General features: G+C 45.0%; 1 protein-coding gene across 3 annotated transcripts in view; it reads right to left on the bottom strand.

Annotated features, from left to right (window-relative positions):
- The window catches only part of DIXDC1 (DIX domain containing 1), a 75773-nt gene that overhangs the window by 19154 nt on the left and 42554 nt on the right, over positions 1-14065 (bottom strand). For all 3 annotated transcript variants that reach the window (XM_043899090.1, XM_043899082.1, XM_043899096.1), the window contains 10 exons: positions 12566-12678; positions 11043-11191; positions 8100-8189; positions 6057-6110; positions 4640-4690; positions 2269-2373; positions 1863-1916; positions 1188-1280; positions 1032-1103; positions 271-360 (listed from right to left, as the gene is read on the bottom strand). In XM_043899090.1, the coding sequence (XP_043755025.1) occupies positions 271-360; positions 1032-1103; positions 1188-1280; positions 1863-1916; positions 2269-2373; positions 4640-4690; positions 6057-6110; positions 8100-8189; positions 11043-11191; positions 12566-12678 (871 nt within the window). The remainder of the gene's footprint in view (positions 1-270; positions 361-1031; positions 1104-1187; positions 1281-1862; positions 1917-2268; positions 2374-4639; positions 4691-6056; positions 6111-8099; positions 8190-11042; positions 11192-12565; positions 12679-14065) is intronic.

Below are 14065 nucleotides of genomic sequence, written 5' to 3'. Positions count from 1 at the left end.
GGATACGGGGGAGGGGTTTCCAACAGACCTCCTATTTTTGCGGGAGGAGGTGGAAATCGAAGGAAAACTTTTTCCTCCATAGTCGCAAGCCCACTGATGGCTCACTAATTCTTAACTTGGGATAGGACGTGCCTCACGGCTTTACACAACGAACAGATGCAAGAATTGGGGAACGGGGATATAAAAGGCCGACTCCACTGGTGATGACTAGGGTACCCTTTTGGTTTTGGCTGGAAGTGGCAAGTCTGTACTCAAATCCTAAAGACATACCCCTCTGTGAACGACTGAAGCAGCTCCTTTTCCTGCCGCTGGAAGGAGAAAACCATTGCTTTGAGAGCTGTGATTGTTGTAGTTGGTCACCTAGAGCAGCAAGAAGAAATGATGCTTGTACAAGGGAAAATTCCAAAGCAATTTCTGTCTTATTTGTCTTCTTTACACTAATCACTTCCTGACATACTGCAAAGATTTTTTTCCCTTGAGTTCACTGCTGTATCTCCAATACCCCACACTTGGAAGGCACTGTTGAATGCAGAGTGAACAAAGTGAAAACCTCACTTTGGAGGCCCTAGCCAGCCTCTGCCTGGCCCGAGGAAGGCCTGAGAATGCTGCTCCAGCATCTCCTGCCTTTGCTTCAGTAATAAAAAGAAAAAAAGAACAGTGACTAAGACTTTTTGAGCCTAGCTCTGTGCCAGGTGGATCTACCTGTTATTTAGATGGACTATCTTATGTATTCTTCATAATGGCAGAGAAGGTCACTGTTATTTCCATCTTCCAGATGAGCCTTATTTCTAAGGTTCAGAACTAAGCAACTTAAGGTCACACAGTGGAAAAGTGTGTAAAAAATGTTTTTTTTAAAAAAGTGGTAAAGCTGGGATTTGAAACCATATTTTCTTATCCCAGAACCTGCACTTTTATCCTCCCCAGCAAACACAAACCAGCTCATGGCGATGGCTCAGCCCTGATTAATAACCAAATCTCCCTCTTTGCCCCTGTAAACGCGGGACAGAGCCCCTGAGCAGCCAGCAGGTTACCTCATCGGCCTCTCTTTTCACACAGTGAGCCCAAAGGACATCTTTGTGTTCCAGCTCTCGCTCCACGTCCACCTGCAAAGCGCACACACTCAATCAGACAGGGGATTTCTTCAGGTCAGAGGGGCAGGAAAGTCAGTGGTGGAACATGGTCCCCACCTGCTGGTAACTGGCCTCAGACAGTTTCCGAAGTGCTTCTTCCAACTTGGCCTGGTTCTGCAGCAGGAGGCGATCTTTCTGCCCCAGCTCCTTCTGCAACAGAGACACACCTTTCAGACGAGTGGCAAAGCCAAGGACATCCAACAGTTCACCTTTCGTGATGCCATTTCCATCTAAGGAAAGTAGAGCCCCACACAGCCAAAGGCTTTAGTATGGTCAATGAAGGCAGAAGTATATGTTTTTCTGGAATTCTCTTGCTTTTTCTATGATCCAACAGATGCTGGCAATTTGATCTCTGAATCCTCTGCCTTTTCTAAACCTAGCTTGTACATCTAGAAGTTCTCGGTTCATGTATGAGCATTAACTTGCTAGCATGAATGAACACGACTGTACGGTAGTTCAAACATTCTTTGGCATTGCCCTTCTTTGGGATTGGATAAAGATAAAGGCTGGCTGAACTGAAGCTTCCAGACTCCTAGCTCTGTGTTCCTTCTCCCAGCCATGCTATCGACCTTCAGGGTTAGTGAATCAAAGGAACTCAGAAAAGGAAATCCTTTTCCTTGCGGAAAGCAAGGAGGAGAACAGCGTACTGAAGTGTTCTTTGAACAATAGCAACAACAGGCTGCTCACCAAAGCTCAGCTGGAAATAATTTCCAAACTGATACACATTCTTACTTTATATTCTCCCAAGAGCCGATTCCTCTCCTCCAGCTTCCTCTGCAGATCCACCTGCAAGAAGAATAAGAAAAAATTCAATGGTGTGGAGGCATTATCTGCCAAACCAGCTAGGAAACCGGTAGGTAGCTAGAGCTGATGTTGGCAGTTTACAGGATTCAGCAACAGAGAGGGCACGTCTACGGTAAAAACACACAGCCACTCTCCACATCTTCAATGAGATGATCAGGCTGTAGAACCACAAGGCAGCCTCAGTGTCCTCAACGTTGCAGGGCTCAGGGCCAGCGTGGTACAGGCTTTCATCAGGAACGAGGAGGATTCCTCTAAAGTGGAACAGATCTAACAGGACTTCATACTATATCCTATTTTGAGCTCAACGGAGTCCGAGGTCACTCTTTCAACTCACGTTCTGGTTGTGCAGCTCATCTTTGTCCATATTTGCCCTCAGTAGTTCCTGTTTGAGCTGAAGGACAGACGCGTCCTGCTGAGTCAGCCTCTGCTGCAGGGCATCCTGGGGAGAAAGCACACTACCTGGTCCCAGCTCATCCATCAGCCAGTTGTTACTAAACAGGGGACAAACACAGCACAGGGTCCTGCCACAAGGAGATGAGCAGAAATTTTTCCATTCCCTTCCAGGACACTAGAATCTAAAGGAAAATCCTCTCCATTGTCCTACCAGACTGATGGAAACCCGATTTTTCCCTCTGTGCTTTACTTGCCCCTACATTCCCCTGTGTTGCCAACAGCATGATGGCCTAGGGGGAGAATAAGCGGCCTCTGGGATCAGACAGACCTAGTCTCAAATTACATGCCTACCACTTGTTTTCATGACTGCATGCGTGCTAAGTCGCTTCAGTCATGTTTAACTCTGTGATCCTGTGGACTGTAGCTCTTCATGCTCCTCTGTCAATGGCATTTTCCAGGCAAGACTACTGGAGTGGGTTGCCATGCCCTCTTTCAGGGGATCTTCCCGACCCAGGGATCGAACCTTCGTCTCTTATGTCTCCTGCACTGGGAGGAGGGTTCTTTACCACTAGCACCATGACAATGATCTTGGACAATGCACTCTCCTTCCTCCCTCCTTGGCTTTCGTCTCTAAATCCTTGGCCTGTGAATACTCAGTCGAGATGAGCTCTTTTGTCCCAGAGGGCTGGGGCCTATCACTGCCTGACACCCTGTTCACAAAGGAGCCCTGAATCACTCCCATCCTGCCTTCTGGAGCCCGGCCCCTGCCCAGCTTCCACTGCCTTCCACCACCTTGTCTGGACCAGGACTGGGATCACATTTCCTTGCTCAGAAATGTTCTTAGACCGATGGTTCCTCCTCCCAGTGTCATAGGATCCTACTAGTTTTAGGATATCTTCCTCTTAGCTTGGACCATCTTGGTTCCCACCAGGCATAGGACAAGGTGGGTTGTACATACTTACTTAAAAGGATCAGCTATGACACAATCCTCCAACCATAGTGCCTTCAAATGGAACTAATGGACTTGAGCTGCATCCTAGGAGATGTGCCCTGACTCTCCTCTCTTTGCAGACTGCAAACAAATGGTGCAGGCTCTGGAGGACGTGGGAGTCCATTCTTAAATATGCTGTCTGCCATGACAGTACATGGCAAGGTGGCCTCAGATTCCCTTGGCACCAGTGGTTCAGACGAATGTTTCCCCAAGTGTGCTTCATGGGATGTTAACAAGTGTTACATGAGAGAAAAAAGCGCTTCTGTAGTTAACAGTCTAATCTTTTTTTAGGCCAGCCTCTTTATGGCAGAACTCCTCTGGCCCTTTAATATGCTATTATTCACTGTGACTCTTCAAGCCTGCACGACACTTCTCAAACTTATTTGAGCATGGAATGTGTTGTATTTTGGTATCTCAAAGGGCTACTCTGGAAGATGCTGCTGAGTTACACCCTAGTCTGGCTCATGAATGGGAATGTAGGAAAGCAGCAGTTTAAGGGCATCCTTTTCTACTTCTCAGGTATTATTCATTTAGCATATCTACTCCTACTGTGGTGAAATAACATGTAAGCAAGATTATTAGCTAGATCACTGTTTGTATTAGCAAAAGACTAGACATAACCCAGCAGATTTATCAATAGGAACTGATTAAATGAATTACCATATATTTACATACTGGAATACTAAGGTCTTTATGCACTGAAATACAATGATCTCCAAGATATATTGTTAAGTGAAAGCAGCAGCGTGTCAAGCTGGGTTTATAGTATGCTATTGGGGGGGGGGGGGGGGCGGAATTACATAGATACCTATTTGGGGATAAGTCGTAAGTTGCCTCCAGGAAAGAGAACTAGGTGACTGAGGGGGCAGGGCTGGAAGGCCAACTTCTCAAAGATTATCCTTTTGTACTTTTTTAACTTCAAACCATTTGAAGGTTATTAACTATTCAAACCTAAGTAAATTACAATTTTTAAGAGTACATTCTTCTTCAGAAGTGAAGAAAACTGACAGATACTGAAACTGGAGAAAACCGTAGTAACTGATTGTTTTCACACATAGGAAAAATCAAGGTGGCAGAGAGAAGTGCCAGCACCATGAGTCACAACCACCAGAAGTACGACTCCGCAAGGCAGAGCTATGTCCCTCCACCTGTCTCACTTCCCATCCACAAAGCCCTGTCTCTGCTGGGAGCACAGAGCCTGTGAAAGGGCCCATCGGCTGTACGTAAGACAAGGCTATAGGACCCAACTAGTCCCCAGTTCCCTCAGAATGCTCTACCTTGTAGAGAATTTACTTAAAGTGTTAAATATCTTTCTTTTTACCTTTATCCCCTGTAAGTTTCTGGCTTCTTGTTTATATTTCAGCAGCTCCTTCTGCAAACCAAATATAGTTAGATCAGATGGTAGCATCTGGGTTGCTTCAGAAGCATTACCTCATTCTATCAGTAAGAACACAAAACTCAGATAACCATTCCAAGGAAAATCAACTGAGGCCTCCACTGAGGCCAAAGGCAGGTCTGGTCCAGAAAAAAATAAAAGCTGACCCATAGAAACAAACAGGACCCATCTCATTCTCCCCTGTGGCACCCACGCTCAGCTGCCCAGTTGCCCAGTTTCAACTGTCCATAATCTTTCTGAACCAGAAAGAAGATACCATACATTCCCATAGGTTCATCATTCCTATATTTAGCAATCCTCACCAACAGGGAAACTTAATAATCAATCATAATAATCTAAATCCCTCTCCCTAAAATACATGATATCTCAATATACCTACCCCCAACCTCATGAAGTAATTATCTCACTTTTAATGTCCAGAAAGGGTTATAGCATTTCTGTTCTCCAAGAGGGTATTGTTCTTTATGGACCAAACAAAAACACATTTGGCCCAATAATAAAATACTTAGTTAACTGTCCCTTACAACAGGTTAAATATATGTACACGACTGTCACTAGGATAAAGATTTTAGGAGAAGAACACCCACAACTCAGACTCTACTCTCTCTTTTCCTACTGCAGTCTCTTCAAGAGTTTGGAATTAACATATCTAAAATGGGGATTCTCCACCAGGACTCCACACATGGGCTCCAAAGTTAGACCACTCAAAACTCAGGTCAGTGAGTGCTCTCTTGCAAATTGCTGGGGAGAGGGTTAATGGCTTTAGTTATATACTTATGACTTCAAAAAAGCTAAGATCCACTGATCTAAAAAAATTCTGGAAAGTATTCATTAATTTAAAAAGACCATACTGAACTGTTGTTAATAATACTGTACATTGGAAAACTGTAAGACAGTAGATCTTAAAAATTTCCTTTATAAGAAAAAATGTGTAAATATGTTAACTAAGCTTGCTGTGATTATTTCACGATACATACACATATTGAATCAACATGGTGTACACTATGAAACTAATTATGTTATGTCAATTATTTTAAAAATTATTATATTGATAGTAGATCCATTATTTATTTTAATTTAAAGATAAATATGAAACATTTCAAACATATAGAAAGGTATAAGTAATAATGACATAGATACTTATTATTCCCATTGAGATTAAAAAGGTGTTACTCTTTTACCATATTTATGACATATCTCTCTCTTTCAGTTAAAGACATAATACAGATAGAGCTAAAGTATGGAGTCTGCATCTCTCCCTTATCCCCATTACTATACTAAAGTTGGTGTGTAATATTCCCATAATTTTTTAAAAGGGTAAAATGTGTATTTCCTGACATACCTTTAGGTCTTGATTCTCCTCTATACTCTGATCCAGACGACTTTGGATTATAATCTGAATATAAGGCAAAAAGAGATGGTTATATATCTATGCTGTAAAATTCAGAGGTCATTCATCAACAGATATTTACTGAGTAGCTACCAGATGCTAGCCAGGGTAGAGCAGCTACAAAGAACTGCCTTCCAGTGGATGCATATGCCCTGGCGGGGTGCGAGTAGCCGACCACAGATAAAGTTTAGGATGAGTTTGTGTGTGTTGTGTGCAGAAGGTTTGGGAAAGGGAAAGAGAAATGATAAGAGATAAAGTGCTAGAGGAAAATGGAGCAGGATCATGAAGGCCAGCAAGGATAATGGAGGAACTGATGAAAAAGTTTTAGCCAAAGAGATGACAGAACAAAGTTTGCTTTGAAGTTAAGTTACTCTTGCTGTTTTAGGGAAAAATGAATTAGAGGACAGGAGAGGAATCGGGAAAACCAGCAGGAGGCCACCAGAATGCTGGATGAAGGCCTGAATTAAGGCAGGACCTGTGAAAGTGGAAAAAAGCTGGATGAAGATATTTTAAAAGTATACTGATAAAACTTGGTGACTAAATACTGGAGTTGGTTGTCATTTCCTTCTCCAGGGGATCTTTCCAACTCAGGGATCGAATCCGTGTCTCCTGCATTGACAGGAGGATTCTTTCCTACTGCACCATCTGAGAAGCCCTTCAAGTATGAGTGTCAGATTTGTTTTGGGTATTTGGGTACATGGATAGTGATAAAAAACAGAAACTTCAAGGACAAATAGTTTTGAGGGTGGGGAGAGAATGGAGAGTAAGCTGTTGAATTTAGGACTCATTGAAACTGAGATGCTCATGGGACATATAGTAGAGATAACAGGCAGGAGCATGTTGCTTTTACAAATGTAGAACTCCATGGAGAGAGCTAAGCTAGAAATAAATATTTGAGAGGCAACCTATGAGACAGGTGGGAAGTGAATGAAGCCATGGCAGCAGGTATTGCCCAGGTGAACGGACAAGAGACAGAAGACAGCCCAGAGGAGAACCCTGAGGAGCAGCAACACTTAAGGTGTAGTTGTTTGAGTCACTAAGTTGTGCCCAACTCATCTGCGACCCCATGGACTGTAGCCCGCTGAGGTCCTCCATCCATGGGACTTCCCAGGCAAGAGTACTGGAGTGGGGAGCCATTTCCTTCTCCAGGGGATCTTCCAAACCAGGGGTTGATTCTGCATCTCCTGCTTGGGCAGATTCTTTACCGCTGAGCCACTGGGGAAGCCCAAACCTTTAAGGGACAGGAGAAAGAGAGAAGCTTCAAAGGGGATGTGAACTAAGAATGCCGCCTGCTGTTCATTAAAGAAAGGCAGCTGTCCAGGCAGTGAGCCTTGAGGGGACTCAGGGTGAAAACAAAGAATACCGGCATCTAGCAGGCAACTGCTGCAACAGAAGGGCACTCAGGGTGAGAAAGCATGGCATACTGGCCCCAGGCAGCTGAGCTGCACATCAGAGGATGACTTCAGGGAGCCCTGACTCTTGCATCTTCCCCTACGCTGAAAAGCACTACATTCCTTGAGATAGCTGGTTTTCTTTTATTAAAAGTAATTTCTGAAGTTCTGACTACCTGGTTTTGTTGCAAAAGCTCCTATAATGTCCCGGCTTCCCCCATTCCTCTTTGGAACAGTCTCTCAGAATTATCTGAGATGCTGTTTCCCAGGCTTAAGTCCTCAGTTTTGTCCACCAAATAAAACATAACCCTCAACCTTTAGATTGTGCTTTTTTTTTAGTCAACAGGGACCTGAACGTAAACTTCACGAGGCTTCATCTGTCATTCCCGTGTCTCCAGTTCTTTGAAACCGTGTCTACACATGGTCAGCATGCAATAAATATTTGTGGAAGAAAGGAAAAACAGTCGAAAACATAGCAAAACCAGCAGAGCTGAAGTCAGGGAAAGGAGCATTTTACGAGGGCACAGATAAGTGTCCAATGCTAAAAATAAATCAGATACACAAGCCAGATTATTCCGTGTCCAGTCACAAAAGAGGAGCTCACCAACTGTTCCTCGGGATTGACTCCTGGTTCACAGAGGGCCAAGGGCCTCTCCTGTTCATCTTCAGGTAAGGATCCATTGAGCAGTAAGGCCTGGACAACCACAAAGGCAGAAAGAAATTTAACTCCTATCCGATGACAGAGTCTAGAGCTGGGCGGAGTAAGTTTGTCCCAAAATGAAACCACAACTGGGCTTCCTCTGGAAATCTGCCTGATAACTGTGGATCTTTAGATACTGCCAATTGCTCATCACAGATCTTTCTGGATTGCCTTGTGTCTCGCCCATGCTCAATGCCTCTTTCATCTCTCTGGACGTACCTGAATCCTCCACTCCAAGGCTCCCTGGCCCCAGAAAAAAATTCTAAAAATAAACTTAATTTTAAGAAGTGACATTTTTGAACCAGAGCTGGCTGTTCAAATTGAATTTTACCAGCTGGAAAGTGAACTAAATGCAGTGCACAATTATCGTGGCTTAGAAAAGTTTATTATAAGGAATTATTTGGGATACATTTATGTATGTATGTACATACGTATGTATGTATATATGTATGCATTGGCTGCATTCAACCGCTTGCAGGCTGTTAGTTCCCCAAACAGGGGTCAAACCCAAGTCCATAGCAGTCAAAGTGCTGAGTCTTAACCACTGGACCACCAGAGATGTGGGTGTATTTGATTCGCTTAGCAATTCTGCATTTTTGCTCCCTAAGGCAACCTGAATAGAACAAGAAGGAAAACATATTTGCAGAGAGGTTTCCTTATTCATTTCAAGTCCTCACACTAGGCTTTGTTTTTATTAGAATATGGTGGTGGGGGGGGGGAGGCAGATTTATTCTGAGGCTAAGGAAGCTCAAACCTCAGGGTCCCTCCCAGGCCTGCTCCTCCCAGGGTTCTATATCTAACATCATAGTCATAATATGTAATCTTATTCTTAAAGAAGGCCCCCCAAGTGATACACTTTAGAACCCAGAAAACTTGGATCTACCCCTGCAGGTAGATATTAGGAGACCTATGGGCCCAGTGAAAGATTTAAAAATCTATAGCCATTTTGTATACAACTTTTTTCTCAATCCAGTCCAAAGAGAAGAGATACAGAGATTCTTATTTCAGTAAATATAACATAAATTGCATCACAAATGTTGGTATATAAAAACATTTTAAAATCCAGACACTATCAAGTCTACCAAGTACTAATTAATAAAACAATTTTAGTCAGTCTAATGGATTTGATTCTCCCATGGCGTGGTGGCAAGAGGTGTAGACAAGTGTAAGCAAGAGCAGGGAGCTGGGGAGGGTGACGCTGCAGAAGTCCTGACTCTAAGGGCAAAGTGTTCACAGGCTCTAATGAGGTACACTAACAAGTCAGAAATCCCGGACCTGGCTCAGCATGCGACGGGCTCATCACTGAAAGAGTTAAGGAGCCCAGTGGATGCTGTGAGCCCCATTGTATTCTGTAATGGGACTGAATTCTCATTGTGATCACAAGGCTGTGAATTAAAACTCCTCTGTTTGCGGGGAATATTAGGATGCTGACTTACTGCCTGTTGATTCTCTTCTTTTCTCTGTCTAATCTGCCATGGGATTTCTCCCAGACTGAAAAATGCAAACCAAACTGAAAACCAAACTGATGGTTATCTATGTTCATACAATGAAATGATCCTGAGAAAAACCTGGTTGAATGTAATCCCAAAATTCCTCATGCTTTAATCCTTCCTATTAAAAGCAAACACACACACACACACACACACACACACACACACACACACAAATCCATTGCATTAATTAAACCATTCCTGACTGGACTGACAGAGAAGAGAACTAAAAGGCAGACATTTAAAAATACAGAGCAAATGGGACAAGCGCAACAACTCTCCCTGGGAATGTTTGGGCAGTAAACATTCCTCCAACGCCTCTCTGGGCTCCTGGGGCAGACAGTGTGTAAACTGTTTTACCACTGCACCAATCCCCCGTTTTCTTTAGGACCCCTTTGTGTCCCCACCCTGTTGCTGGCCGGTTGGGAGCATGCCCTTCACCGCCTGCCGCCTGCCAGAGCTACTCACATAATGCGGGCTTTGTTTATGTGTCCATAAATATTTGACAATTCAGAAGCACTGCAGTTCCCAGCACAAACAGAAAGGAATATTCCTGGGCAATTTCAGGGTCATCAGAACACTATAAGGGCTCCCCCAAACAGGGCCAGACACACAAAGGTGGAGGACTAAGGGGGTCATTCAGGCTAGGAATTAAGTCAAGTGGGTCAGTCGGCCTCTGGGGGAGGCTTGCTGGCACAGAAGGTGCAGGAAAAACTGAAGGGCTCAGTTGCTCTTCTACCTGATCACCATGCCTTAGCGTCCACTTACGAATGCACCAAGGGTGAGCTAAATCCCTTAGCTAGACTCAGGTGGAAACCTGTGGCATTACTGGCACTTAGAGCCCTCCTGCTGGTGAACTCCTCTGAGAAAATCCTGACTCTTCACAAGACCATTCTTTGGGGGAAGCTGCCATTGCAGGTCTGTGGCTGCAAATAGAGGAGAAACCCATCCACAAAGCAGAGAGCCAGGGTGGAGGCTTGGTAGGGGAGGGTGGATACGGCTCCCGGGCCTGCAGAACACTTAACAGCTGTGCTGTCAACAAGCGTCCAGGAGGCCCATCTAAGCATACTCACATGTAAGGGATTTCACGGCTCTTCGTGTTCTACCCTCTGCATCTAAACCCAGCTCTGACCTCACAGAAAACCCAGTCACTTTATTTTCAACTGATTCTACTGAGTTAAAAATAATAAACAATTGGTGTGGGAGTTCCCTGGCAGTCCGGGGGTTAAGTGATCCAGGTTCAATCCCTGGTCTGGAAACTAAGATCCCACAAGCCTCACGCGCATGGTCAAAAGCAAATCAAAACAAAGCAAAAACAACTGGTGTGCCAAAGACAGACGACGAGGAAAAGAGCTACCTGTAATCCTGATATCATTTTCTTGGCTTCCTCCATTTCTTTTTCCAAATGTTCTTGTTGTTCCAACAGCTGCTCTTCCCATGAAGTCTCCAGATAGGTCCGGGGACTGTCTGGTCTCCAGTCCCGGGGTAATGGAGAGTCTGTCTCCTCTATGAGAGGGGAGGAGGGAGTACAGCTCATGGTGAAGAAAACTGAGTTCGGGAGCAAGCCCTCACGTCCCCGGCGTTCACAGGGCTAGGTCACCTGCCTTCCGCACCTGCTCTCACTGCGCGGGCTGGACTCTCCACCAGGTGGGGGTGTGAGGCAGGAGGAACTGGCCACTGGCTCCACTAATCCCAGGCTCCCGGGGAGCAAAGCTGAACTTGGTTGAGGAGGTCCACCCTCTTCAGAACCTTAAGGATTCCCTCCCGGGGAGCCCTGGTAGGCGGCAGGTTTTGCTCTTTACTCTAGAACTGGCACTCCCAGGGCTCTGTCCCTCAAGCGACAAAGAGGGGAGCTGTCAGGTGCAATGAAAAGGAGCTTCAGAGGGGAGACCTCAACTCAAATTCCTTTGACCATTTTGGGAGGACGGAACCCCTTTCACATATAATGTTGTGTGAGTCACAAAAACAGGAAACAGACCGGTAAAAGCGAACTCTGTACAGATTGTTTCACCTCCCTCTCTCCGGCTTTAGTTCCCTGTCTTTACAGTCTCTTTTTCTGATTTCACTGGTCTCTGATTTCATTGGTAAGAACGAATATTATAATAAGCCTAAGCCTGGGCTGTTGTCTGATATCATGCGGCAACCTGTGTGCGGGGCCCATGGTGCCCGGCCCAAAGCAAGCATGCGGTAAAGACCTCCCTCTCCCTCCCCAGGGTCCCTGGAGTTTCTGACTCAGTAACAAAACTAACTTTCTGGATACTGATACCAGGGCTAGATGGGGTGTGAAATAAGGAAGAATTTAATTCCAGTTTTCCTTCAGAGGACTTCGGTTTCATTCTCTCTTACAGGCAAATAAAACTCCTAAGTCACGCACTTTGCTTCTTCCTTGCTTTCCTCTGTGTTTATCTAAGAAAAAGGAGACTGAGACAGAGGAAGGAGAAGTCTAAACAATGTAGCCCTTAACATAAAACATGATGCAGACCTGCCCTCTGCTGTATATTCTCACAGACACCTCCGTTCCATATATTCCTGGCCCCAATTTAAGTTAGAGAAGTACTGAAATTACTTGCATAACACAGAAATGATAAAAACTTTTTACTTGAGCAGACTTCTGACAGTTCCAAAGTCATCTAATTTCACTGGTGGTCAGCTGTCTACACTGCTGCAGGACATTGGCAGTTTGGACAGCGGAAGTGACAATCTGTGAAAGGATACGACATTCACAGGCTCCAAAGCATTAGAGCTCTCTAGTATGGACCCTGCATGCACAGACTATGCGTGGAGAAGGCTGGGAGCTGACCGTAGACAGTCAGGACCCCCAAACTCTTCATGCTGAGGGCTGTTCCTTTAGCCACCCCAGGCAGGCCGAGAATATAGTACCTGTTCTGTTCTCTACTCCTTCGGAGGGAATAATCACGAAATCCGCCTTCTCCTCAGACTGGGTTATGACAGATTCGCTCTTTGCACTGTGGATAGGACTGGGGGAAGTCAGGCTGTGACCGAAGGAAAAAGAAGAGAAACAATTATTGCGAACAGTTGTTTAGAAGCCAACTTTCCTAATTTATTCCAGAGATGGGTTCTTATTCATCTAACTCCTACTGCCTAAACACGGTGCCTGGCCCACAGTAAGAAGAAATACTTGTTGAATGAATGATGAACTTGTTAAATGAATGAAATGAATACTGAATGACCCATCCCCGGAAGCTTCCACAACGAAGTTGCCTTTAAGCATAATTCACTAAGAGATTTATCAAACTGGTGGACAATGTAGCATTTTAAAGAACTCCACTTTTGTTTGGCTTGGCTTTTTGTCTTTATCTTTCACTTACCATACCACCACCTCCTCCATCATGATCCCTGGGCCCAAGTTCAGAGACTGATGGAATATGCATTTTAGTAGCTTTGGGAGCTGGAAGGAAAATATATTTCTAATACATTGATCTATCTATCACAGACACGTGCAATACCAGCAGAGTAATCATGGCAGATGGGCTCTGGACTGCTCCCAAAAGCAGGGACAAGGTGGAGGGTGCATCAAAGGGGAAAAACTGCTGGAGTGTGGACAGAGCCAGGCCGAGCAAAGGGCGGTGACGTATCAACGCCAGGATGTGATACAGAAAAGGGTGTAATATCTCAAAAGGGGACAAGACCTGCTGGGGACAATAAAGGTTTACTTTTTTTTACTGCCAAGAGTTATTCATATCTCTGCCACACTATTTTCAAATTGTCAGAGGGCTTCCCTGGTGGTCTAGTAGTTGGGAGTCCACCTGCCAATGCATGGGACAAGGGTTCGATCCCCGTTTGAGGAAGAGTCCACATGCCCCAGAGCAACGAAGCCTGTGTGCCACAACTACTGAGCCCGTCCTCTAGATCCCAGGAGCCGCAACCACCGAGTCCATGTGCTGCAACTACGGAAGCCCGAGCACCCTAGAGACAGTGCTCCGCAACAAGAGAAGCCACGACAATGAGAAACCCAAGCACCGCAACCAAAGAGGAGCTCCCACCCGCCGCAACCAGAGAAAACCCGAGCAGCAGCGCAGACCCGGCACGGCAAAGCAACAAATAAATAAATCTTTAAAAAACTGTCATCAGAAATCTTGCAACAATTCTTAAATTCTAGTATAACTACTAGCCTTGGAAGGAACGGTTTGCATTTGGGAGGAAGCAGAATTTTAAATCTCCAGAAGCAAATCTACAGGATACAACGGGAATGCGAGGCAGACACTGCCATCTGAAGAGCCCTCTTTCTTTGCACCCACCTTGAGAACATCAGCGCCAAAACAATCTCAGGGGTTGTGGGGTCTGCAGGCCCAGCCCCCTCTCAGGGATTCTTTCCAAATCCATCACCCAGACAACAGTCAAAGTGTCTTGGATTCACTG

The sequence above is a fragment of the Cervus elaphus genome, chromosome 1 (assembly GCF_910594005.1).
Source record: "Cervus elaphus chromosome 1, mCerEla1.1, whole genome shotgun sequence".
Taxonomy (NCBI): domain Eukaryota; kingdom Metazoa; phylum Chordata; class Mammalia; order Artiodactyla; family Cervidae; genus Cervus; species Cervus elaphus.
This window is presented reverse-complemented; position numbering and strand designations above follow the sequence as displayed.